Consider the following 26,370-nt stretch of genomic DNA (forward strand, 5'->3'; position numbering starts at 1 on the left):
AAGAGGTTAGATTTATTAGTGTACATATGTCCCTTAAGGTCCTTGTGTAATTGTAATGTGATATTGTACCCCCTAGCTCGATTGTCCATTGTATATAATCTATATATACTTGTATTCCCTCCTGTACTTTTTGTATTGATTTGCTGTTAATAAAAAAATATATAATAAATACATAAAAAGAGACGCATCGCGAGACTTCCGGTAACGCTTGCAAAACAGACCAAACAGACCAGGATGGAGTTTGGGGTTTGAGAAGTCAATGAGAAAAGTGAAAAATGATTCCTTAAGTTGTTAATTTTCTCCAAAACTAAAGGTACAATCAATAATCGAACCAATGTTTTAAGTGGTTGAATATGTTATTACTCAACATTCATGAAATTTACAAACTGACACGTTTTAATTTTCGTCAAAAACAACTTTATATCGAAGGAATGTCTTTGATTTGACGTCTTAGCTAGTCGACGTCGCCATGACATGACAAATGTGATCGGGGTTTTCTATTGGAGAAGCAGTTTTAGCCTGTCTTCATAATGTACTGTTTTTGTCATAACGATCAAAGAGAGTAATTACATTCGTGATTCAAATGTGTTAATAATTCAATGACCCAGATATCATATGAAAGATATTACATTAGTGATTAAAATGTGTTAATACAATTGCTTTTTTTGTGCTCTAAATATTGGTCTCATCCATACATATATATATAAAACATTCAAATGCCGTACAAAGCAACCTCAAATGTGATTTTTTTTTGTCTGTAGGGGCTACATCCTCCAGAACATAAGGAAGTGAGCATTCAGCCTCGCCATTTTGAGAAAACGGCCAGTCACAGCAGTGGGCAGACTGTGTTCATAGCTACTGGAGTCGTCGTGCAGTCATGCGATATAGCTGTTTTTAATTCAATATTTCTATGTTTAAATTTGTAATATAGGTAAACTAAAGGTAACCAGTAATGTCCACGGAAGCAACCGCCGACCAGGTAGAGCATTTCAGTTGTTTGTAGCGAACGGTTGCTAGTTAGCTACGTTACATTTTCACTCGTGTTGCATGGTGGTTCACTGACGTTAGCTAGCTAGGCCTACACCCTAGATACCGTTTAATATAGAATTTATGGATTTGAAGCGCTTTCTACATAGCTACCACACACTATTGACAATATTTTAGGGAAAATATTTAGTTAACTACGTAATTACGTTGCGTTATTTTTGAGAGATCTGCGGCTAAGCTAATTACGTGCTAGCTAGGTAACCTGCCAATGATTTTGGTCAGAAGTTAATGTCAGTCGACCAACTAACGTTAGCTATCTTGTACAGGTAACACGACCTGCTATGGTCTGAACGTCATGCTAACACGACTGGTTAGCGTGTGCTAGTTAGCTTTTGGCCTGTTGCTGAGAATAAACACTTGTTAATTTCGTTGCAAGCTGAAGTTAGCTACCTAGGTAACATTACTGTTGCAGTTAGGCCGCGCTTTTTTGTTACGCTAGCTAACTAGCCCAAGCGTATGCAGCAATGGGTGCACGTTGTATTGCATTTAAACAGTTGAGAGCTAGCTTGTGGAGTTAACGGTGCGGTGTTAGAAGTTGTGCAATTGTGTAACATGTTTACATAATTAGCGAACTACCTTAGTAGCCAACTAGCTAACCATGTAAACAAGCAAGCATTTCCTCGTGTCTGCCGTTGTCCTACTCGGTTTCTTATGTGGCTAAATAAAGTAGTCCAAACTGGAAACAAGTGTAGTAGGTCAATTATAAACGAGATCTTCTAAAATGTAGTCTTAAAAAATTGTCTTTAATATTGGCACCCTGATTTATTTGTTTTCCAAAGCCACCTCTTGTTGCAGTGTATGCATGTCTGTAACCCCAATCATCTTTTCATGTCTTGCAGGCAGCTGAGTATATCCCGGAGAAGGTTAAGAAAGCAGAGAAGAAGTTGGAAGAAAACCCATATGACCTTGACGCATGGAGCATTCTGATTCGAGAAGCACAGGTTTAGTGACTCAGGGTTGCATTCCTCTTACCTGGGGTAATCGATTGGGTCAAGGGAGGGAGAGGGTGGGGCTCAAGAGGGTGGTGGGTGGGGATCTAACAGAAAAATTACAAATGTGTCATATAGGACTGTTTCAACTTGTTTGTCAACAAGTGTACATGTAAATGCATTCTACCCTTTTAGAACCAACCAATAGACAAAGCAAGGAAGACGTATGAACGACTTGTGGCCCAGTTCCCAAGCTCGGGCAGATTCTGGAAACTATTCATTGAAGCGGAGGTTAATATTTTTTATCAATTTCTCACAACTACATGTGTGCATGGGCGTGCATATCCTAACAGGATCAACAATGTGACTTTCACACAACAAATAGGTCCACTTCATCTCAATGGTATTTTGTTAAAGTACGAGGGGTTTAGGTTACTATCTTAACCATTTATTTTTCAGGACGCAGACTGTATGTTCCTCAGTAGAAAAAACAACTATTTTCTACGTCTTTAAATGGGGTTAAGTGCATTTGTTGCATGTTTGATCTGCAACAGCATTAAAACTTTTTAATGGTATTGGAGTGCTTTAGCCTTTTATTCACTTGTCGTGTCTATTTATTGCCTCCTGTGTCATTTCTTTGAGGTCATTTTTGTTTTTGATCATAAACCGTATGAGTGAATGTGTTCAACTTAACATTTTTTCCCCAGCACAGTTATGTGACCTATGTTTACTACAGAAGCTGTAGTATTATTGTAGGTCCCTGTTTATGTAGGCGGATGTTCACCCTGGTTTTGACCCAGCAAAGAATCCACATTACTCCAATATGTCTTTTAAAATGGTAGTTCACCCACATTACAAAATGACATTGGGTTTTTGTGGATGGTACCTGCTCCAATTCCTGCCCCTGGCCCTTATCATACCATATTGCCTACATCTTAGATGAGCCTTAAACCCCATCCCTACATAAGATAAGCTCCATCATTTCATGAGTATGCCATTAGTTTTAGACATACAAATGGATGCTTGTAATCCACTTATTTATGGGAATAAAGTGGGTAAGTATGTGTGAGTTAAAAGCATGACTGACCAAGCCTCATTAATTGATGCCCACTACACGCAGCTCTGATCTGAACTAGTCATCTGGGCCCTGGGCTGTCTACAGCAGGTGAACAGAAGTCTGGGGAGGAGACCAACTCGTGTGCCCAGTTTAAAATCATGCCTTACTACTTGTAGGTCTGAAGGGATTGAGTGGGAGTATGTGAACAGGTAATGCTTCACGGAGCCCCCTTCTTGCACCCACAGCTTCCTTTCACATCTACAGGAATTTACTATAGTACATGGTGTCCCATCTTGGTCCGGCAGTATGCAGGCTTTTGTTCCAGCCCAGTGCAAATACACCTTATTCCATGTTGTTGAATCTTGGTAGAGTATTTTTTTCCCCCTGTTAATTGTGCCTTCAGAACGTGACCCATGTGTGTTGGTTCTGGACTAGAGGGGAAAAGCCTGCACATACTGCTGCCCTACAAGATTGGGTTTGGACACCCCTTGTCTAAGGGTTAATTGATACCAGATTGCCTAATGGTCTCTAATGTTCAGACGGTCACCTTATTTGATGGTGTATTGTGACTGGATTACGTTCAGACTAGACCCTGGGGTATTTCCACCGTGCACATCCGTGAGGAGTTGGGCACATTGTTTTTAAGTCTAGAAGCTCTACCATTCTATACAATGCTACCCTTGTTAGAATGGCCTCATTCAACACCATTTAGCACAGCCTCTAGGTCATTCTGTATAAGTTCAACCACCTGTTGACTTCATTTGTTTATAGCTATGTACCATAGTTCAAAGTTGGTCATTTGCATTAAAACACTTCAATTGTTTTTTTTCCCCCCTTCCAGTTTGGGTAGCCTTTGATTTATTTCTAGACTGCAGTCAAATCGAGCTTGCCGCAGTCTTTTTATCCCAGTTTCATTTGCCTCAACATGAGCAACCTGGGAAAAAATTAACTAATTTTTGAGCTTAACTGCAACCTGTCAAATAATATGGTAGTTGTTACTGCAGTATAGAAAAAGGTTACGTCAATATTCTAGTTTGGATCTAATGTGTAGAAAACTAATCATACGTTTGAATGTCTGACCTCTTCACTAACCTTTCAAGAAAATAACGTGTGCTTGTGAAAGAGTTGTACAGAAACAATCCAGTATTCGGAATTCAGGTGTTTTGTGAATTCACACATCGCAGGACACCAACGTTCAGGTACAGCTTAAGGGACCATTGTCTTGGTTCTGGGTCACATTTGACCTTTTGTGGCACATTTCGCACTTGCTTTGTGGTTTTTGTCTTCGTTTCAATACAGTTTCACTCACCTTGGTGAACTCAAGTGGTTGATCTGTGCATGCACAAGAATAAGGAAATGCATAAGTTGCGTTGTACTCAATTTGACTGTACCCTGCGGTTTGTTGAAAGTGATTTTAAATTGCATACTGTTTAATAAAACAAATGACCAGAATTCTCTACTGTGACTTATTGCATCTTTTTCTTTATGGTGTTGGTTACTGCAGTCCAGTTCACAACCACCTCCTTTCCCCATAAACATTCCCATTCCCTAATCCCATTTTAAAGAATGCATTAGGCCTGGTGCTCTTGATTATCACACAGAGAAATTGTGCCTGTTTACCTTAGTTTTTTTTTGGGTTGGCTGCTGAGTGCGAGTTAGGTGGTAGGCCTAGTGATGTTGTGCTTGTAATGTGAATGCTTAGTTGATAGAGAACTGATGGTAGCATGAAGAACTGGAGAAGGTTTGAATGTTGTGGAAGCTTTTTATATGGACATGTTAAACAGTTGCATAATTAAGTATTTCTGTGTTGATGGGCTTGGGTTTTTAAGCCTGGATTGTTGTGACTTCCTGATAAAAGCCCGTATTACTAATAGAATGTATTTTATTTGGTTGAGATTTATACAATATTAGACAATTGGATTGATTCATATTTAATTCCCCACTCGACTGGTTTGCCTGCACCGAAATAGAACAAAGTGCTTTAGGAGACTTAGGCTCTTGTGTCTTCTGGGTCTGGTTCTCATGTTGTAGCTAGGATAACTGAGTGAGATGCTAAAACTATTGTCAGTGAATGCTAAAGCCATGGGCTGCTGTGGATTCATACAATGACAATGTTTGCTGGCTACAGATTGTGTGCGTGTCTGCCCTCGAGGTGAGATGTTATCTATGTGGCCTACCTAAAGCTATGTCACTTATGTCACGGGATGTACTTCTCTATGCCTGCAGCTGTCACGGCTGGGGTTACGTCTTCTGTGTATTTTTATGTTGATTTATCTAGTGATTTACTTCAATAAATCATTGTTTACCAATCTTGTTTCATGTTGTCTGTGTAAAACTAGTGTTATTTTTCATGTCTAACACTTCCATAGGCTACATTTGACATAGGCCTAGTTCTCTTTAGGATCTGAATTTTTGAACAAATGTGAAATTGTTCATCGTAATCTTTCAATGATACTTCCCACTTCTAGATGTATACATATTGAATGAGTTATTTTCTTGCGCTGCGTATTGTTATTCCTGAAAAAGTACTTCTATTCAAGCCATACACTTCGAGGCCTAGGCAATATTTAACGTTGACAGATTGAGAGCCCCTCTAATCAATGATTGTGTTAAGTGGCTTGCACAACAAGCTGAAAGCCAACCTGTGGGCTTAGTGACATTCCGCTGTATTGCTCTTAGAATCGATGAGGGATAGAAGCAGATGGAGAATTATTGAGGCAGGATTCATTCCAAGTTCAAATGTATTCTCACATTCAAACACCTGAATGTTTCTTGTTACTCTGTGTTTTGTTGTCAAAGTTTTAGGAGCTACTAGCCTTGCAATTGCAACAGCAAAAGGCCTACAGTACAGGACATTGGGAGTCCTGTGCCTGTCACAGGCCTTTTGTCAGGGCCAGGCCAACCAGTAGCTCCAGTAAAGATTGATGTTTCTCATTATGCTTAGTTGACACTGGTCTATGCTGGCAGGCCTTGGTAGAGGGAGAGTTGGAAGTCCACAGGGCTTGCAGTAGGGACAGAACTGATTGAGGACTCCCTCTCAACATCCGCTGCCTGCCAGTGTGGAGACTCTTTCCTGCCACTCAGCCAATGAGTCACCTTGATGTCTGGCCAGGCTGACTGTCAGTAACATGTTTAGTGATTGGCACGAGTGTGGTCTTTTCCAGTGTAGTGAAGGGGCTAATATATGATTGTTTTTTAAATGCTGATGAAAATGTCAATTTTATAGTTTTTATTGAGCTTATATGTCTAGGTCTATTTTATTTATTTGGGAAGGGTGGGTATTCACAAATGGGAAAATGTGTTCTTTACCCCATGGAACAATGTCTAGACATCAAAACCCATTTTTCTTACAACCGCTTGATCATGTGACTCGTGTATGGTCCATGATGTACAATGAGAATAAACCCCATATCTTACCAAATTGATCTTGAAATGGTCTTTCTTGTGTGAAATTCACTTTGTTGATCTGAAAGGGATTGTATGTGTGTGTCAGAGGGAGTTTGCATGCATGTCTGTTTCCATATATACAATGGAAACACCTGCCTGTTGAATTAACACTTCGTTTACACTCTGTCCACAGATCAAGGCAAAAAACTATGACAAGGTAGAAAAGGTGAGTGCCAATCATACTAAAGTCCCCTCATTGGCCTTACAGGGGACTGAGACTGCCATGGTTGGTTGATTCTAAGGGAGGTTCCACCTCCCTGTCACTGGATGGAAACCAACATGGATCTGACTCATCCAGTGTTGCCCTTAACAACTGAAGAAGCCATTTAAGTAACCTCTAATATATCAAGGATCAAGCCTAACCCATAAAATGTAGCAGCATGCTTTACGGCAGTACAACAGTAAATCTACAGTTCACAGGAGTGGAAAAGCATTGTTTATTGCCACTTGTTAAAGTCACAGATCATGTATTGATAACCCACAGACAACACTACACACTTATCAGCTAAAACTTTTCTGTCTGGTGCAGATGTTTTTACTATGTTGGTACTGTCTATTAACCATCCCCTGAAACTGAAAGGAAAAGTAGTTCTCTCATTTTCGCCACGGTGGGTTCCGTCTTTTATAGCAGCAGCGTGTTGCAAAGCCCTCATGTACACTGCTGTTTATTTCTCCAGCTGTGGTACAGTGTGGCTGCTGTCTGTCAGTGAGCTCTGTTCCGCTGGTTCTCCTGCCAGGGTAGGCTTTAGGTCACTTTCTATTAGGCAGCCCTCCCTAGAGGGAATCCCCTACTTCCCCTTTTATACAAGGACACACACACTACAAATCACCCAGCGTATCTATTTCTCAGTATGCACACTGTTGTCTGAAGCGTTAATTTTCAGTAGACATGTTTTTGAATACGTGACACTGAAACGAGGCCCTTCCCTCCTGCTGTAGTTGTTTCAGAGATGTCTGATGAAGGTGCTGCACATCGACCTGTGGAAATGCTACCTCTCCTACGTCCGAGAGACGAAAGGAAAGCTACCCAGCTACAAGTAGGTTCACCTGTTACCCAGGAAAGGAATTGGAGGGGAACGGGCTCTTCGTGTGCTCACACACAATCTTAACCATTCAGCAATGCATTTCACAGTGATAACACAACACCCTATTTTGACAAATGTTCCCAGTGCATATCTTGATATTGTGATGTAACACAAGTCCTAACCCAGCCCTGCTTGACCATCACCAGAGAGAAGATGGCGCAGGCGTATGACTTTGCGCTGGATAAAATCGGCATGGAGATCATGTCCTACCAGGTAAATCAAAGCATATTGGCAATTAAATGTTAAAACAAGTTGGTTGAAAATGTGCGATCTGAAATGGGTTTCCAAGCCATGATTTCTAATTCTTCTGCTCTCCCCTCAGATATGGGTGGACTACATCAACTTCCTCAAAGGAGTGTAAGTACTGCTCTTAACACAACACTTTGTTGTTTTCGTTCATTAAAAAGTACTTGAAGTCCCTAATTTCCAGGCCTTGTGTCCTTCCAGTGAGGCGGTTGGTTCATACGCTGAAAACCAGCGAATCACGGCGGTGCGCAGGGTCTACCAGAGGGGCTGTGTGAACCCCATGATCAACATCGAGCAGCTCTGGAGAGACTACAGCAAGTATGAGGAGGTAAGACCAATGACCTATGACCCCTATGGAGGGCTGAATAAGGAACCACATGAGGGGTAGCAGAACATTGTTTTCGTGTGTCATTGGTCTCATCTGTCAGTGGTGCTAAGTAGCATGGTGTACAAACAGGGCATCAACGTACATTTGGCCAAGAAGATGATTGAGGACCGCAGCAGAGACTACATGAACGCTAGGAGAGTGGCCAAGGTAAGGTACTCACTCACACAAACACACTGATGAGGTAAACGGATTCATACTGTCTGGTAGATGATTTAATGATTGTGAGCTGATGTTAAACTGTCTCTCCAGGAATATGAGACTGTGATGAAGGGTCTGGATAGGAACGCCCCCTCGGTGCCCCCACAGAACTCCCCCCAGGAGGCGGTGCAGGTGGAGATGTGGAAGAAGTACATCCAATGGGAGAAGAGCAACCCGCTCCGCACAGAGGACCAGACACTCATCACTAAGAGAGGTGTGGTGGGGAGAACAGTGATTCATATAGCTAGTGGTGGGGAGAACAGTGATTCATATAGCTAGTGGTGGGGGGAACAGTGATTTATGTAGCTAGTGGTGGTGGTGGGGGGAACCATGATTCATGTAGCTAGTGGTGGTGGTGGGGGGAACAGTGATTCATGTAGCTAGTGGTGGTGGGGGGAACAGTGATTCATGTAGCTAGTGGTGGTGGGGGGACAGTGATTCATGTAGCTAGTGGTGGTGGGGGGGGACAGTGATTCATGTAGCTAGTGGTGGTGGGGGGGGAACAGTGATTCATGTAGCTAGTGGTGGTGGTGGGGGGAACAGTGATTCATGTAGCTAGTGGTGGTGGTTGGGGGGAACAGTGATTCATGTAGCTAGTGGTGGTGGTGGGGGAACAGTGATTCATGTAGCTAGTGGTGGTGGTTGGGGGGAACAGTGATTCATGTAGCTAGTGGTGGTGGTTGGGGGAACAGTGGTAGCTAGTGGTGGTGGTTGGGGGAACAGTGATTCATGTAGCTAGTGGTGGTGGTTGGGGGGGAACAGTGATTCATGTAGCTAGTGGTGGTGGTTGGGGGGAACAGTGATTCATGTAGCTAGTGGTGGTGGTTGGGGGAACAGTGATTCATGTAGCTAGTGGTGGTGGTTGGGGGAACAGTGATTCATGTAGCTAGTGGTGGTGGTGGGGGGGAACAGTGATTCATATAGCTAGTGGTGGTGGGGGGGAACAGTGATTCATATAGCTAGTGGTGGTGGGGGGAACAGTGATTCATGTAGCTAGTGGTGGTGGTGGGGGGCAGTGATTCATGTAGCTAGTGGTGGTGGTGGTGGTGGGGGGAACAGTGATTCATATAGCTAGTGGTGGTGGTGGGGGGAACAGTGATTCATATAGTGATTCATATAGCTAGTGATTCATATAGCTAGTGGTGGTGGTGGTGGTGGGGGAACAGTGATTCATATAGCTAGTGGTGGTGGTGGGGAACAGTGATTCATATAGCTAGTGGTGGTGGGGGGGGGCAGTGATTCATATAGCTAGTGGTGGTGGTGGGGGGCAGTGATTCATATAGCTAGTGGTGGTGGGGGGAGGAACAGTGATTCATATAGCTAGTGGTGGTGAGGGGGAACAGTGGTAGCTAGTGGTGGTGGGGGGAACAGTGATTCATATAGCTAGTGGTGGTGGGGGGGAACAGTGATTCATATAGCTAGTGGTGGTGGGGGGGGAACAGTGATTCATATAGCTAGTGGTGGTGGGGGGGGAACAGTGATTCATATAGCTAGTGGGTGGGGGAACAGTGATTCATAACAGTGATTCATATAGCTAGTGGTGGTGGGGGGAACAGTGATTCATATAGCTAGGGTGGTGATTCATATAGCTAGTGGTGGGGGGGGAACAGGTGATTCATATAGCTAGTGGTGGTGGGGGGAACAGTGATTCATGTAGCTAGTGGTAGTGGTGGTGGTGGGGGGGAACAGTGATTCATGTAGCTAGTGGTGGTGGTGGGGGGAACAGTGATTCATGTAGCTAGTGGTGGTGGTGGGGGGACAGTGATTCATGTAGCTAGTGGTGGTGGGGGGAACAGTGATTCATATAGCTAGTGGTGGTGGGGGGAACAGTGATTCATATAGCTAGTGGTGGTGGGGGGGGAACAGTGATTCATGTAGCTAGTGGTGGTGGTGGGGGGAACAGTGATTCATGTAGCTAGTGGTGGTGGTGGGGGGGGAACAGTGATTCATGTAGCTAGTGGTGGTGGGGGGGAACAGTGATTCATATAGCTAGTGGTGGTGGGGGGGGGAACAGTGATTCATATAGCTAGTGGTGGTGGGGGGAACAGTGATTCATATAGCTAGTGGTGGTGGTGGGGGGGGCAGTGATTCATATAGCTAGTGGTGGTGGTGGGGGGGAACAGTGATTCATATAGCTAGTGGTGGTGGTGGGGGGAACAGTGATTCATATAGCTAGTGGTGGTGGGGGGAACAGTGATTCATATAGCTAGTGGTGGTGGTGGGGGGGAACAGTGATTCATAGCTAGTGGTGGTGGGGGAACAGTGATTCATATAGCTGGTGGTGGGGGAACAGTGATTCATATAGCTAGTGGTGGTGGGGGGAACAGTGATTCATATAGCTAGTGGTGGTGGGGGGAACAGTGATTCATATAGCTAGTGGTGGTGGGGGGAACAGTGATTCATATAGCTAGTGGTGGTGGTGGGGGGAACAGTGATTCATATAGCTAGTGGTGGTGGGGGGGAACAGTGATTCATATAGCTAGTGGTGGTGGGGGGAACAGTGATTCATATAGCTAGTGGTGGTGGGGGGAACAGTGATTCATATAGCTAGTGGTGGTGGGGGGGAACAGTGATTCATATAGCTAGTGGTGGTGGGGGGGGAACAGTGATTCATATAGCTAGTGGTGGTGGTGGGGGGAACAGTGATTCATATAGCTAGTGGTGGTGGGGGGTGATTCATATAGCTAGTGGTGGTGGGGGGGAACAGTGATTCATGTGGTGGGGGGGAACAGTGATTCAGTGGTGGTGGGGGGAACAGTGATTCATGTAGCTAGTGGTGGTGGTGGGGGGGGAACAGTGATTCATGTAGCTAGTGGTGGTGGTGGGGGGACAGTGATTCATGTAGCTAGTGGTGGTGGGGGGAACAGTGATTCATGTAGCTAGTGGTGGTGGGGGGAACAGTGATTCATATAGCTAGTGGTGGTGGGGGGGGGAACAGTGATTCATATAGCTAGTGGTGGTGGGGGGGGGAACAGTGATTCATATAGCTAGTGGTGGTGGGGCAGGAACAGTGATTCATATGTAGCTAGTGGTGGTGGTGGGGGAACAGTGATTCATATAGCTAGTGGTGGGGGGGTGATTCATGTAGCTAGTGGTGGTGGTGGGGGGAACAGTGATTCATGTAGCTAGTGGTGGTGGTGGGGGGGAACAGTGATTCATATAGCTAGTGGTGGTGGGTGGGGGGGAACAGTGATTCATATAGCTAGTGGTGGTGGTGGGGGGAACAGTGATTCATATAGCTAGTGGTGGTGGGGCAGGAACAGTGATTCATGTAGCTAGTGGTGGTGGGGGGAACAGTGATTCATATAGCTAGTGGTGGTGGGGGAACAGTGATTCATATAGCTAAGTGGTGGTGGGGGAACAGTGATTCATATAGCTAGTGGTGGTGGGGGGAACAGTGATTCATATAGCTAGTGGTGGTGGGGGAACAGTGATTCATATAGCTAGTGGTGGTGGGGGGGAACAGTGATTCATATAGCTAGTGGTGGTGGGGGGAACAGTGATTCATATAGCTAGCTAGTGGTGGGGGGTGATTCATGTAGCTAGTGGTGGTGGTGGGGGAGGGGAACAGTGATTCATGTAGCTAGTGGTGGTGGGGGGGAACAGTGATTCATGTAGCTAGTGGTGGTGGTGGGGGGAACAGTGATTCATATAGCTAGTGGTGGTGGGGGGGAACAGTGATTCATATAGCTAGCTAGTGGTGGTGGGGGGGGAACAGTGATTCATGATTCATAGCTAGTGGTGGTGGGGGGAACAGTGATTCATATAGCTAGTGGTGGTGAGTGGCAGGAACAGTGATTCATATAGCTAGTGGTGGGGGGGGAACAGTGATTCATATAGCTAGTGGTGGTGGTGGGGGAACAGTGATTCATATAGCTAGTGGTGGTGGGGGGGAACAGTGATTCATATAGCTAGTGGTGGTGGGGGGGAACAGTGATTCATATAGCTAGTGGTGGTGGGGGGAACAGTGATTCATATAGCTAGTGGTGGGGGGGGGAACAGTGATTCATATAGCTAGTGGTGGTGGGGGGGAACAGTGATTCATATAGCTAGTGGTGGTGGGGGGAACAGTGATTCATATAGCTAGTGGTGGTGGTGGGGGAACAGTGATTCATATAGCTAGTGGTGGTGGGGGGGAACAGTGATTCATATAGCTAGTGGTGGTGGGGGGAACAGTGATTCATATAGCTAGTGGTGGTGGGGGGGAACAGTGATTCATATAGCTAGTAGTGGGGGGGAACAGTGATTCATATAGCTAGTGGTGGGGGGGGAAGGTGATTCATGTAGCTAGTGGTGGTGGGGGAACAGTGATTCATATAGCTAGTGGTGGTGGGGGGGGAACAGTGATTCATATAGCTAGTGGTGGTGGGGGGGCAGGAACAGTGATTCATGTAGCTAGTGGTGGTGGGGGAACAGTGATTCATATAGCTAGTGGTGGTGGGGGAACAGTGATTCATATAGCTAGTGGTGGTGGGGGGGAACAGTGATTCATATAGCTAGTGGTGGTGGGGGGAACAGTGATTCATATAGCTAGTGGTGGTGGGGGGAACAGTGATTCATATAGCTAGTGGTGGTGGGGGGGGAACAGTGATTCATATAGCTAGTGGTGGTGGGGGGGCAGTGATTCATATAGCTAGTGGTGGTGGTGGGGGCAGTGATTCATATAGCTAGTGGTGGTGGGGGGGGCAGTGATTCATATAGCTAGTGGTGGTGGGGGGAACAGTGATTCATATAGCTAGTAGGGGGGTGATTCATATAGCTAGTGGTGGGGGGGGAAGGTGATTCATGTAGCTAGTGGTGGTGGGGGAACAGTGATTCATGTAGCTAGTGGTGGTAGCTAGTGGTGGGGGGAACAGTGATTCATATAGCTAGTGGTGGTGGGGGGAACAGTGATTCATATAGCTAGTGGTGGTGGGGGGAACAGTGATTCATATAGCTAGTGGTGGTGGGGGGAACAGTGATTCATATAGCTAGTGGTGGTGGGGGGGGACAGTGATTCATATAGCTAGTGGTGGTGGGGGGGGATTCATATAGCAGTGATTCATATAGCTAGTGGTGGTGGGGGGGGCAGTGATTCATATAGCTGGTGGTGGTGGTGGTGGGGGGGGGCAGTGATTCATATAGCTAGTGGTGGTGGGGGGGCAGTGATTCATATAGCTAGTGGTGGTGGGGGGGGCAGTGATTCATATAGCTAGTGGTGGTGGGGGGGCAGTGATTCATATAGCTAGTGGTGGTGGGGGGGCAGTGATTCATATAGCTAGTGGTGGTGGGGGGCAGTGATTCATATAGCTAGTGGTGGTGGGGGAACAGTGATTCATATAGCTAGTGGTGGTGGGGGAACAGTGATTCATATAGCTAGTGGTGGTGGGGGGGAACAGTGATTCATATAGCTAGTGGTGGGGGGGGAACAGTGATTCATATAGCTAGTGGTGGTGGGGGGAACAGTGATTCATATAGCTAGTGGTGGTGGGGGGAACAGTGATTCATATAGCTAGTGGTGGTGGTGGGGGAACAGTGATTCATATAGCTAGTGGTGGGGGGAACAGTGATTCATATAGCTAGTGGTGGGGAACAGTAGCTAGTGGTGGGGAACAGTGATTCATTCATATAGCTAGTGGTGGTGGGGGGGCAGTGATTCATATAGCTAGTGGTGGTGGGGGGGAACAGTGATTCATATAGCTAGTGGTGGTGGGGGAACAGTGATTCATATAGCTAGTGGTGGTGGGGGAACAGTGATTCATATAGCTAGTGGTGGTGGGGGGAACAGTGATTCATATAGCTAGTGGTGGTGGGGGGGGAACAGTGATTCATATAGCTAGTGGTGGTGGGGGAACAGTGATTCATATAGCTAGTGGTGGTGGTGGGGGGAACAGTGATTCATATAGCTAGTGGTGGTGGGGGGGGAACAGTGATTCAGTGGTGGTGGTAGCAGTGATTCATGTAGTGGTGGTGGTGGGGGAACAGTGATTCATAGTGGTAGCTAGTGGTGGTGGTGGTGGGGGGAACAGTGATTCATATAGCTAGTGGTGGTGGGGGGGAACAGTGATTCATATAGCTAGTGGTGGTGGGGGGAACAGTGATTCATATAGCTAGTGGTGGTGGGGGGAACAGTGATTCATATAGCTAGTGGTGGTGGGGGGGAACAGTGATTCATATAGCTAGTGGTGGTGGGGGGGGAACAGTGATTCATATAGCTAGTGGTGGTGGTGGGGGAACAGTGATTCATATAGCTAGTGGTGGTGGTGGGGGAACAGTGATTCATATAGCTAGTGGTGGTGGTAGGGGGGGAACAGTGATTCATATAGCTAGTGGTGGGGGGGGGGAACAGTGATTCATATAGCTAGTGGTGGTGGTGGTAGTGGTGGGGGGAACAGTGATTCATGTAGCTAGTGGTGGTGGTGGGGGGGAACAGTGATTCATGTAGCTAGTGGTGGTGGGGGAACAGTGATTCATATAGCTAGTGGTGGTGGGGGGGGAACAGTGATTCATGTAGCTAGTGGTGGTGGTGGTGATTCATATAGCTAGTGGGGGAACAGTGATTCATGTAGCTAGTGGTGGTGGTGGGGGAACAGTGATTCATGTAGCTAGTGGTGGTGGTGGGGGGGAACAGTGATTCATGTAGCTAGTGGTGGTGGTGGGGGGAACAGTGATTCATATAGCTAGTGGTGGTGGGGGGAACAGTGATTCATATAGCTAGTGGTGGTGGGGGGGAACAGTGATTCATATAGCTAGTGGTGGTGGGGGGGAACAGTGATTCATATAGCTAGTGGTGGTGGGGGGTGATTCATGTAGCTAGTGGTGGTGGTGGGGGGGGGAAGGTGATTCATGTAGCTAGTGGTGGTGGGGGGAACAGTGATTCATGTAGCTAGTGGTGGTGGTGGGGGGGAACAGTGATTCATGTAGCTAGTGGTGGTGGTGGTGGGGGGGACAGTGATTCATGTAGCTAGTGGTGGTGGGGGGGGAACAGTGATTCATATAGCTAGTGGTGGTGGGGGGGAACAGTGATTCATATAGCTAGTGGTGGTGGTGGGGGGAACAGTGATTCATATAGCTAGTGGTGGTGGGGGGGAACAGTGATTCATATAGCTAGTGGTGGTGAGGGGGAACAGTGATTCATATAGCTAGTGGTGGTGGGGGGGAACAGTGATTCATGTAGCTAGTGGTGGTGGGGGGGGCAGTGATTCATATAGCTAGTGGTGGTGGGGGGAACAGTGATTCATATAGCTAGTGGTGGTGGGGGGGAACAGTGATTCATAGTGGTAGCTAGTGTGGTGGTGGGGGGAACAGTGATTCATATAGCTAGTGGTGGTGGGGGGGAACAGTGATTCATATAGCTAGTGGTGGGGAACAGTGATTCATATAGCTAGTGGTGGTGGTGGGGGGAACAGTGATTCATGTAGCTAGTGGTGGTGGTGGTGGGGGGGAACAGTGATTCATATAGCTAGTGGTGGTGGTGGGGGGGGAACAGTGATTCATGTAGCTAGTGGTGGTGGGGGGGAACAGTGATTCATGTAGCTAGTAGTAGTGGTGGTGGTGGGGGAACAGTGATTCATGTAGCTAGTGGTGGTGGGGGGAACAGTGATTCATATAGCTAGTGGTGGTGGGGGGAACAGTGATTCATATAGCTAGTGGTGGTGGGGGGGAACAGTGATTCATATAGCTAGTGGTGGTGGGGGGAACAGTGATTCATATAGCTAGTGGTGGTGGGGGGAACAGTGATTCATATAGCTAGTGGTGGTGGGGGGTGATTCATATAGCTAGTGGTGGTGGGGGGGAACAGTGATTCATGTAGCTAGTGGTGGTGGGGGGAACAGTGATTCATGTAGCTAGTGGTGGTCATGTAGCTAGTGGGGGGGAACAGTGATTCATATAGCTAGTGGTGGTGGGGGGAACAGTGATTCATATAGCTAGTGGTGGTGGGGGGGGAAAGTGATTCAGTGATTCATGTACAGTGAGTGGTGGTAGTGGTGGGGGGAACAGTGATTCATATAGCTAGTGGTGGTGGGGGGAACAGTGATTCATATAGCTAGTGGTGGTGGGGGGGAACAGTGATTCATATAGCTAGTGGTGGTGGGGGGAACAGTGATTCATATAGCTAGTGGTGGTGGGGGGAACAGTGATTCATATAGCTAGTGGTGGTGGTGGGGGAACAGTGATTCATATAGCTAGTGGTGGTGGGGGAACAGTGATTCATATAGCTAGTGGTGGTGGGGGGATTCATATAGCTAGTGGTGGTGGGGGGGGTGATTCATATAGCTAGTGGTGGTGGGGATTCATATAGCAGTGATTCATATAGCTAGTGGTGGTGGTGGGGGGGAACAGTGATTCATATAGCTAGTGGTGGTGGTGGGGGGAACAGTGATTCATATAGCTAGTGGTGGTGGGGGGGGGAACAGTGATTCATGTAGCTAGTGGTGGTGGGGGGGAACAGTGATTCATGTAGCTAGTGGTGGTGGGGGAACAGTGATTCATATAGCTAGTGGGGGAACAGTGATTCATATAGGTGGTGGAACAGTGATTCATATAGCTAGTGGTGGTGGGGGAACAGTGATTCATATAGCTAGTGGTGGTGGGGGGAACAGTGATTCATATAGCTAGTGGTGGTGGGGGGGGAACAGTGATTCATATAGCTAGTGGTGGTGGGGGGGGAACAGTGATTCATATAGCTAGTGGTGGTGGGGGGAACAGTGATTCATATAGCTAGTGGTGGTGGGGAACAGTGATTCATATAGCTAGTGGTGGTGGGGGAACAGTGATTCATATAGCTAGTGGTGGTGGGGGGAACAGTGATTCATATAGCTAGTGGTGGTGGGGGGAACAGTGATTCATATAGCTAGTGGTGGTGGGGGGTGGGCAGTGATTCATGTAGCTAGTGGTGGTGGGGGGGAACAGTGATTCATATAGCTAGTGGTGGTGGGGGAACAGTGATTCATATAGCTAGTGGTGGTGGGGAACAGTGATTCATATAGCTAGTGGTGGTGGTGGGGGGGCAGTGATTCATAGCTAGCTAGCTGGTGGTGGTGGGGGGAACAGTGATTCATATAGCTAGTGGTGGTGGGGAACAGTGATTCATATAGCTAGTGGTGGTGGGGGGGAACAGTGATTCATATAGCTAGTGGTGGTGGGGGGGAACAGTGATTCATATAGCTAGTGGTGGGGGGGGTACAGTGATTCATATAGCTAGTGGTGGGGGGGTGAAGTGGTGGTGATTCATATAGCTAGTGGTGGTGGTGGGGGGAACAGTGATTCATATAGCTAGTGGTGGTGGGGGGGAACAGTGATTCATATAGCTAGTGGTGGTGGGGGAACAGTGATTCATATAGCTAGTGGTGGTGGGGGGAACAGTGATTCATATAGCTAGTGGTGGTGGGGGGGGAACAGTGATTCATATAGCTAGTGGTGGTGGGGGGAACAGTGATTCATATAGCTAGTGGTGGTGGTGGGGGGGGAACAGATTCATGTAGCTAGTGGTGGTGGGGGGAACAGTGATTCATATAGCTAGTGGTGGTGGTGGGGGGAACAGTGATTCATATAGCTAGTGGTGGTGGGGGGGGAACAGTGATTCATGTAGCTAGTGGTGGTGGTGGGGGGGGAACAGTGATTCATGTAGCTAGTAGTGGTGGTGGGGGGAACAGTGATTCATGTAGCTAGTGGTGGTGGTGGGGGGAACAGTGATTCATATAGCTAGTGGTGGTGGTGGGGGGAACAGTGATTCATATAGCTAGTGGTGGTGGGGGGGAACAGTGATTCATATAGCTAGATTGGTATAGTAGTGGTGGTGGGGGGAACAGTGATTCATATAGCTAGTGGTGGTGGGGGGAACAGTGATTCATATAGCTAGTGGTGGGGGGTGATTCATGTAGCTAGTGGTGGTGGTGGGGGGGGGGGAACAGTGATTCATAGCTAGTGGTGGTGGGGGGGAACAGTGATTCATGTAGCTAGTGGTGGTGGTGGGGGGAACAGTGATTCATGTAGCTAGTGGTGGTGGTGGTGGGGGGGACACTGATTCATGTAGCTAGTGGTGGTGGTGGGGGGAACAGTGATTCATATAGCTAGTGGTGGTGGGGGGAACAGTGATTCATATAGCTAGTGGTGGTGGGGGGAACAGTGATTCATATAGCTGGTGGTGGGGGGAACAGTGATTCATATAGCTAGTGGTGGTGATTCATATAGCTAGTGGGGGGAACAGTGATTCATATAGCTAGTGGTGGTGGGGGGAACAGTGATTCATGTAGCTAGTGGTGGTGGTGGGGGAACAGTGATTCATATAGCTAGTGGTGGTGGGGGGGAACAGTGATTCATATAGCTAGTGGTGGTGGGGGGAACAGTGATTCATATAGCTAGTGGTGGTGGGGGGAACAGTGATTCATATAGCTAGTGGTGGTGGGGGGGGAACAGTGATTCATATAGCTAGTGGTGGTGGTGGGGGGAACAGTGATTCATATAGCTAGTGGTGGGGGGCAGTGATTCATATAGCTAGTGGTGGTGGGTGGGGGGAACAGTGGGAACAGTGGTTCATGTAGCTAGTGGTGGTGGTGGGGGGGGAACAGTGATTCATGTAGCTAGTGGTGGTGGTAGGGGGGGAACAGTGATTCATGTAGCTAGTGGTGGTGGTGGGGGAACAGTGATTCATGTAGCTAGTGGTGGTAGCTAGTGGTGGGGGGAACAGTGATTCATGTAGCTAGTGGTGGTGGGGGGAACAGTGATTCATATAGCTAGTGGTGGTGGTGGGGAACAGTGATTCATATAGCTAGTGGTGGTGGTGGGGGAACAGTGATTCATATAGCTAGTGGTGGTGGTGGGGGGGGAAGCAGTGATTCATGTAGCTAGTGGTGGTGGTGGGGGGGAACAGTGATTCATGTAGCTAGTGGTGGTGGGGGGAACAGTGATTCATATAGCTAGTGGTGGTGGGGGAACAGTGATTCATATAGCTAGTGGTGGTGGTGGGGGAACAGTGATTCATATAGCTAGTGGTGGTGGGGGGAACAGTGATTCATGTAGCTAGTGGTGGTGGTGGGGGGGGGACAGTGATCATGTAGCTAGTGGTGGTGGGGGGAACAGTGATTCATATAGCTAGTGGTGGTGGGGGGAACAGTGATTCATATAGCTAGTGGTGGTGGGGGGGAACAGTGATTCATATAGCTAGTGGTGGTGGGGGAACAGTGATTCATATAGCTAGTGGTGGTGGGGAACAGGGGGAACAGTGATTCATATAGCTAGTGGTGGTGGGGGGGAACAGTGATTCATGTAGCTAGTGGGGGAACAGTGTGGTAGCTAGTGGTGGGGGGAACAGTGATTCATGTAGCTAGTGGTGGTGGTGGTGGGGGAACAGTGATTCATGTAGCTAGTGGTGGTGGTGGGGGGGAACAGTGATTCATGTAGCTAGTGGTGGTGGTGGTAGTGGGGGGAACAGTGATTCATGTAGCTAGTGGTGGTGGGGGGGAACAGTGATTCATATAGCTAGTGGTGGTGGGGGAACAGTGATTCATATAGCTAGTGGTGGTGGGGGGGAACAGTGATTCATATAGCTAGTGGTGGTGGGGGGGAACAGTGATTCATATAGCTAGTGGTGGTGGGGGGGAACAGTGATTCATATAGCTAGTAGGGGGGTGATTCATATAGCTAGTGGTGGTGGTGGGGGGAACAGTGATTCATGTAGCTAGTGGTGGTGGTGGTGGGGGGAACAGTGATTCATGTAGCTAGTGGTGGTGGGGGGGAACAGTGATTCATGTAGCTAGTGGTGGTGGTGGGGGGGAACAGTGATTCATATAGCTAGTGGTGGATTCATATAGCTAGTGGTGGGGGAACAGTGATTCATATAGCTAGTGGTGGTGGGGGGGGAACAGTGATTCATATAGCTAGTGGTGGTGGGGGGAACAGTGATTCATATAGCTAGTGGTGGTGGTGGGGGGAACAGTGATTCATATAGCTAGTGGTGGTGGGGGGGAACAGTGATTCATATAGCTAGTGGTGGTGGGGGGGTGATTCATGTAGCTAGTGGTGGTGGTGGGGGAGTGGGAAGGTGATTCATGTAGCTAGTGGTGGTGGTGGGGGGAACAGTGATTCATGTAGCTAGTGGTGGTGGTGGGGGGAACAGTGGTGGTGGGGGAACAGTGATTCATGTAGCTAGTGGTGGTGGTGGGGGAACAGTGATTCATATAGCTAGTGGTGGTGGGGGGAACAGTGATTCATAGCTAGTGGTGGTGGGGGGAACAGTGATTCATAGCTAGTGGTGGTGGGGGGGGAACAGTGATTCATATAGCTAGTGGTGGTGGGGGGAACAGTGATTCATATAGCTAGTGGTGGGGGGGGACAGTGATTCATATAGCTAGTGGTGGTGGGGGGGAACAGTGATTCATGTAGCTAGTGGTGGTGGTGGGGGGGGGACAGTGATTCATGTAGCTAGTGGTGGTGGGGGGGAACAGTGATTCATGTAGCTAGTGGTGGTGGGGGGAACAGTGATTCATGTAGCTAGTGGTGGTGGGGGGGGAACAGTGATTCATATAGCTAGTGGTGGTGGTGGTGGTGGGGGGGAACAGTGATTCATATAGCTAGTGGTGGTGGTGGGGGGAACAGTGATTCATATAGCTAGTGGTGGTGAGGGCAGGAACAGTGATTCATGTGCTAGTGGTGGTGGGGGGGGGCAGTGATTCATATAGCTAGTGGTGGGGGGGAACAGGGGGGCAGTGATTCATATAGCTAGTGGTGGTGGGGGGGCAGTGATTCATATAGCTAGTGGTGGTGGGGGGGCAGTGATTCATATAGCTAGTGGTGGTGGGGGGGCAGTGATTCATATAGCTAGTGGTGGTGGGGGGGGCAGTGATTCATATAGCTAGTGGTGGTGGGGGGGGCAGTGATTCATGTAGCTAGTGGTGGTGGGGGGGAACAGTGATTCATATAGCTAGTGGTGGTGGGGGGGAACAGTGATTCATATAGCTAGTGGTGGTGGGGGGAACAGTGATTCATATAGCTAGTGGTGGTGGGGGGAACAGTGATTCATATAGCTAGTGGTGGTGGTGGGGGGAACAGTGATTCATATAGCTAGTGGTGGGGAACAGGGGGGGAACAGTGATTCATATAGCTAGTGGTGGTGGGGGGGAACAGTGATTCATATAGCTAGTGGTGGGGGGTGATTTCATATAGCTAGTGGTGGTGGTGGGGAGGGGAGCGTGATTCATGTAGCTAGTGGTGGTGGGGGGAACAGTGATTCATGTAGCTAGTGGTGGTGGTGGGGGGGAACAGTGATTCATGTAGCTATGGTGGTGGTGGGGGGAACAGTGATTCATGTAGCTAGTGGGGGGTGATTCATGTAGCTAGTGGTGGTGGTGGGGGAGGGATTCAGTGATTCATGTAGCTAGTGGTGGTGGGGGGGGGAACAGTGATTCATGTAGCTAGATTCATATAGTGGTGGTGGTGGGGGGAACAGTGATTCATGTAGCTAGTGGTGGTGGTGGGGGGGAACAGTGATTCATGTAGCTAGTGGTGTGGGGGGAACAGTGATTCATATAGCAAGTGGTGGTGGGGGGAACAGTGATTCATATAGCTAGTGGTGGTGGGGGGAACAGTGATTCATATAGCTAGTGGTGGTGGTGGGGGGAACAGTGATTCATATAGCAAGTGGTGGTGGGGCAGGAACAGTGATTCATGTAGCTAGTGGTGGTGGGGGGAACAGTGATTCATATAGCTAGTGGTGGTGGGGGGGGGCAGTGATTCATATAGCTAGTGGTGGTGTGGGGGGCAGTGATTCATATAGCTAGTGGTGGTGGGGGGGAACAGTGATTCATATAGCTAGTGGTGGTGGGGGGAACAGTGATTCATATAGCTAGTGGTGGTGGGGGGAACAGTGATTCATATAGCTAGTGGTGGTGGGGGGAACAGTGATTCATATAGCTAGTGGTGGTGGTGGTGGGGGGGAACAGTGATTCATGTAGCTAGTGGTGGTGGTGGTGGTGGGGGGGAACAGTGATTCATGTAGCTAGTGGTGGTGGTGGGGGGGGAACAGTGATTCATGTAGCTAGTGGTGGTGGGGGGAACAGTGATTCATGTAGCTAGTGGTGGTGGGGGGAACAGTGATTCATAGTGGTAGCTAGCTAGTGGTGGTGGGGGGAACAGTGATTCATATAGCTAGTGGTGGTGGGGGGGAACAGTGATTCATATAGCTAGTGGTGGTGGGGGGGGAACAGTGATTCATATAGCTAGTGGTGGGGGGTGATTCATATAGCTAGTGGTGGTGGGGGGGGAACAGTGATTCATGTAGCTAGCTAGTGGTGGTGGGGGGGGAACAGTGATTCATGTAGCTAGTGGTGGTGGGGGGGAACAGTGATTCATGTAGCTAGTGGTGGTGGTGGGGAACAGTGATTCATATAGCTAGTGGTGGTGGGGGGGAACAGTGATTAGCTAGTGGTGGTGGGGGGAACAGTGATTCATAGTAGCTAGTGGTGGTGGTGGGGGGGGAACAGTGATTCATATAGCTAGTGGTGGTGGGGGGAACAGTGATTCATATAGCTAGTGGTGGTGGTGGGGGGAACAGTGATTCATATAGCTAGTAGGGGGGTGATTCATATAGCTAGTGGTGGTGGTGGGGGGGGGAAGGTGATTCATGTAGCTAGTGGTGGTGGTGGGGGGAACAGTGATTCATGTAGCTAGTGGTGGTGGTGGGGGGAACAGTGATTCATGTAGCTAGTGGTGGTGGTGGGGGGGGGACAGTGATTCATGTAGCTAGTGGTGGTGGGGGGAACAGTGATTCATATAGCTAGTGGTGGTGGGGGGGAACAGTGATTCATATAGCTAGTGGTGGTGGGAACAGTGGCAGGGAACAGTGATTCATATAGCTAGTGGTGGTGGGGGGAACAGTGATTCATATAGCTAGTGGTGGTGGGGGAACAGTGATTCATATAGCTAGTGGCTAGTGGTGGTGGGGGGCAGTGATTCATATAGCTAGTGGTGGAACAGTGATTCATATAGGGGGGGGCAGTGATTCATAGCTAGTGGTGGTGGTGGGGGGAACAGTGATTCATATAGCTAGTGGTGGTGGGGGGAACAGTGATTCATATAGCTAGTGGTGGTGGGGGGAACAGTGATTCATATAGCTAGTGGTGGTGGGGGGGAACAGTGATTCATATAGCTAGTGGTGGTGTGGGGGGGAACAGTGATTCATATAGCTAGTGGTGGTGAGGGGGGGATTCATGTAGCAGTGATTCATATAGCTAGTGGTGGTGGGGGGCAGTGATTCATATAGCTAGTGGTGGTGGGGGAACAGTGATTCATATAGCTAGTGGTGGTGGTGGTAGGGGGGGCAGTGATTCATATAGCTAGTGGTGGTGGGGGGAACAGTGATTCATATAGCTAGTGGTGGTGGGGGGAACAGTGATTCATGTAGCTAGTGGTGGTGGGAACAGTGATTCATATAGCTAGTGGTGGTGGGGGGAACAGTGATTCATATAGCTAGTGGTGGTGGGGGGGGAACAGTGATTCATATAGCTAGTGGTGGTGGGGGGGGGGAACAGTGATTCATATAGCTAGTGGTGGGAACAGTGGGGGGAACAGTGATTCATATAGCTAGTGGTGGGGGTGATTCATGTAGCTAGTGGTGGTGGTGGGGGGGGAAGGTGATTCATGTAGCTAGTGGTGGTGGTGGGGGGAACAGTGATTCATGTAGCTAGTGGTGGTGGTGGGGGGACACTGATTCATGTAGCTAGTGGTGATGGGGGGAACAGTGATTCATATAGCAAGTGGTGGTGGTGGGGGGAACAGTGATTCATATAGCTAGTGGTGGTGGGGGGAACAGTGATTCATATAGCAAGTGGTGGTGTGGGGGGAAAGTGGTGGTGAGGGCAGGAACAGTGATTCATGTAGCTAGTGGTGGTGGGGGGCAGTGATTCATATAGCTAGTGGTGGTGGGGGGCAGTGATTCATATAGCTAGTGGTGGTGGTGGGGGGGGCAGTGATTCATATAGCTAGTGGTGGTGGGGGGGGCAGTGATTCATATAGCTAGTGGTGGTGGTGGGGGGAACAGTGATTCATGTAGCTAGTGGTGGTGGGGGGAACAGTGATTCATATAGCTAGTGGTGGTGGGGGAACAGTGATTCATATAGCTAGTGGTGGTGGGGGGAACAGTGATTCATATAGCTAGTGGTGGTGGGGAACAGTGATTCATATAGCTAGTGGTGGTGGGGGGAACAGTGATTCATATAGCTAGTGGTGGTGGGGGGAACAGTGATTCATATAGCTAGTGGTGGTGGGGGAACAGTGATTCATATAGCTAGTGGTGGGGGGGTGATTTCATATAGCTAGTGGTGGTGGTGGTGGGGGGTGATTCATGTAGCTAGTGGTGGTGGGGGAACAGTGATTCATGTAGCTAGTGGTGGTGGTGGGGGGGAACAGTGATTCATGTAGCTAGTGGTGGTGGTGGGGGGAACAGTGATTCATGTAGCTAGTGGTGGTGGTGGGGGGAACAGTGATTCATGTAGCTAGTGGTGGTGGGGGGAACAGTGATTCATGTAGCTAGTGGTGGTGGGGGGGGGAACAGTGATTCATGTAGCTAGTGGTTGTGGGTGGGGGGAACAGTGATTCATGTAGCTAGTGGTGGTGGTGGGGGGAACAGTGATTCATGTAGCTAGTGGTGGTGGTGGTGGGGGGACAGTGATTCATGTAGCTGGTGGTGGTGGTGGGGGGGGAACAGTGATTCATATACAGTGGGGCAAAAAAGTATTTAGTTAGCCATCAATTGTGCAAGTTCTCCCCCATAATTTGCAAATAACTTCATTAAAAATCCTACAATATGATTTTCTGGATTTTTTTCCTTGTCTGTCATAGTGGAAGTGTACCTATGATGAAAATTACAGGCCTCATCTTTTTAAGTGGGAGAACTTGCACAATTGGTGGCTGACTAAATACTTTTTTCCCCCACTGTAGCTAGTGGTGGTGTGTGGTGGGAGGAACAGTGATTCCTGGTGGTGTGTGAACTTGAAAAAAAAGTTGATAGAAATCCAGTGTTGCCTAGAGGTTTTGCTAGCATTGCAGCCCTAACGTTGTAATTGTGCTCCGTGTTGCAGTGATGTTTGCCTATGAGCAGTGTCTGTTGGTGCTGGGTCATCACCCTGATGTGTGGTATGAGGCTGCCCAGTATCTGGACCAGTCCAGTAAACTACTGGCAGAGAAGGGGGTAAGAGAGGCCACTGATGGCACAATGTGTCCTAATTGGAACAGGGTTTCCTCCACATTTAAAAAAATACGTTTGTTATTTTAGACCTTACTGTTGGTTTGGTTTTTAAATGCCAGACTTGAACCCTTTCTTCCGCTCCTCAGGACATGAACAACTCTAAGGTGTTCAGTGACGAAGCAGCTAACATCTACGAGCGCGCCATCGGTACTCTACTGAAGAAGAACATGCTGCTGTACTTCTCATTCGCTGACTATGAGGAGGTGAGCTGCACAAACACCAATCATCTGTCACGGAACACTTGCCAAAACATGAGGTCATAATATGAAGATGTCAAGGGTTGCCAAGGAAATGTATAATAGACTGTCATCCATAAATGATTAGTGCATCTTTCACTGCAGACGTATTAATTTGTCTCGTCTCGTTCCTATTAAGATTAATTAATTGGATTATTCCGGAGCAATCCTTGTGTTGAGTGAAGTTGTGGAGTGTGAACCAGTATAAATGAATGTTGAATAGAGGTCCAGGAAATGTTTGACAGGCATTTAATTGATGAATGAGCTAACCCACATCTCTCCTCTTTTCAGAGTCGATTGAAGCATGAAAAGGTCCACAGCATCTACAACCGTCTGCTGGCCATCGAGGACATCGACCCCACGCTGGTCTACATCCAGTACATGAAGTTTGGCAGGCGGGCCGAGGGCATCAAATCAGGCCGCATCATCTTTAAGAAGGCCAGGGAGGACATGCGCACGCGTCACCATGTCTATGTGACTGCAGCACTGATGGAGTACTACTGCAGTAAGGTGGGT

At 48.2% G+C, this 26,370-nt stretch overlaps 1 protein-coding gene across 1 annotated transcript in view; it reads left to right on the forward strand.

The window, feature by feature from the left end:
* The first annotated feature begins 232 nt into the window (after positions 1–232).
* Positions 233–26,370, forward strand: part of cstf3 (cleavage stimulation factor, 3' pre-RNA, subunit 3) — a 56,286-nt gene continuing 30,148 nt past the window's right edge. Inside the window, exons 1-14 of the mRNA XM_042316754.1 lie at positions 233–313; positions 762–979; positions 1,887–1,988; positions 2,172–2,267; positions 6,614–6,646; positions 7,420–7,517; positions 7,712–7,778; positions 7,888–7,922; positions 8,013–8,139; positions 8,269–8,346; positions 8,449–8,611; positions 25,452–25,561; positions 25,705–25,821; positions 26,146–26,364. Of these exons, the coding sequence (XP_042172688.1) occupies positions 953–979; positions 1,887–1,988; positions 2,172–2,267; positions 6,614–6,646; positions 7,420–7,517; positions 7,712–7,778; positions 7,888–7,922; positions 8,013–8,139; positions 8,269–8,346; positions 8,449–8,611; positions 25,452–25,561; positions 25,705–25,821; positions 26,146–26,364 (1,272 nt within the window). The 5' untranslated portion in view covers positions 233–313; positions 762–952. The remainder of the gene's footprint in view (positions 314–761; positions 980–1,886; positions 1,989–2,171; positions 2,268–6,613; positions 6,647–7,419; positions 7,518–7,711; positions 7,779–7,887; positions 7,923–8,012; positions 8,140–8,268; positions 8,347–8,448; positions 8,612–25,451; positions 25,562–25,704; positions 25,822–26,145; positions 26,365–26,370) is intronic.

This window comes from Oncorhynchus tshawytscha, unplaced genomic scaffold (assembly GCF_018296145.1).
Source record: "Oncorhynchus tshawytscha isolate Ot180627B unplaced genomic scaffold, Otsh_v2.0 Un_scaffold_18560_pilon_pilon, whole genome shotgun sequence".
NCBI classification, from domain to species: domain Eukaryota; kingdom Metazoa; phylum Chordata; class Actinopteri; order Salmoniformes; family Salmonidae; genus Oncorhynchus; species Oncorhynchus tshawytscha.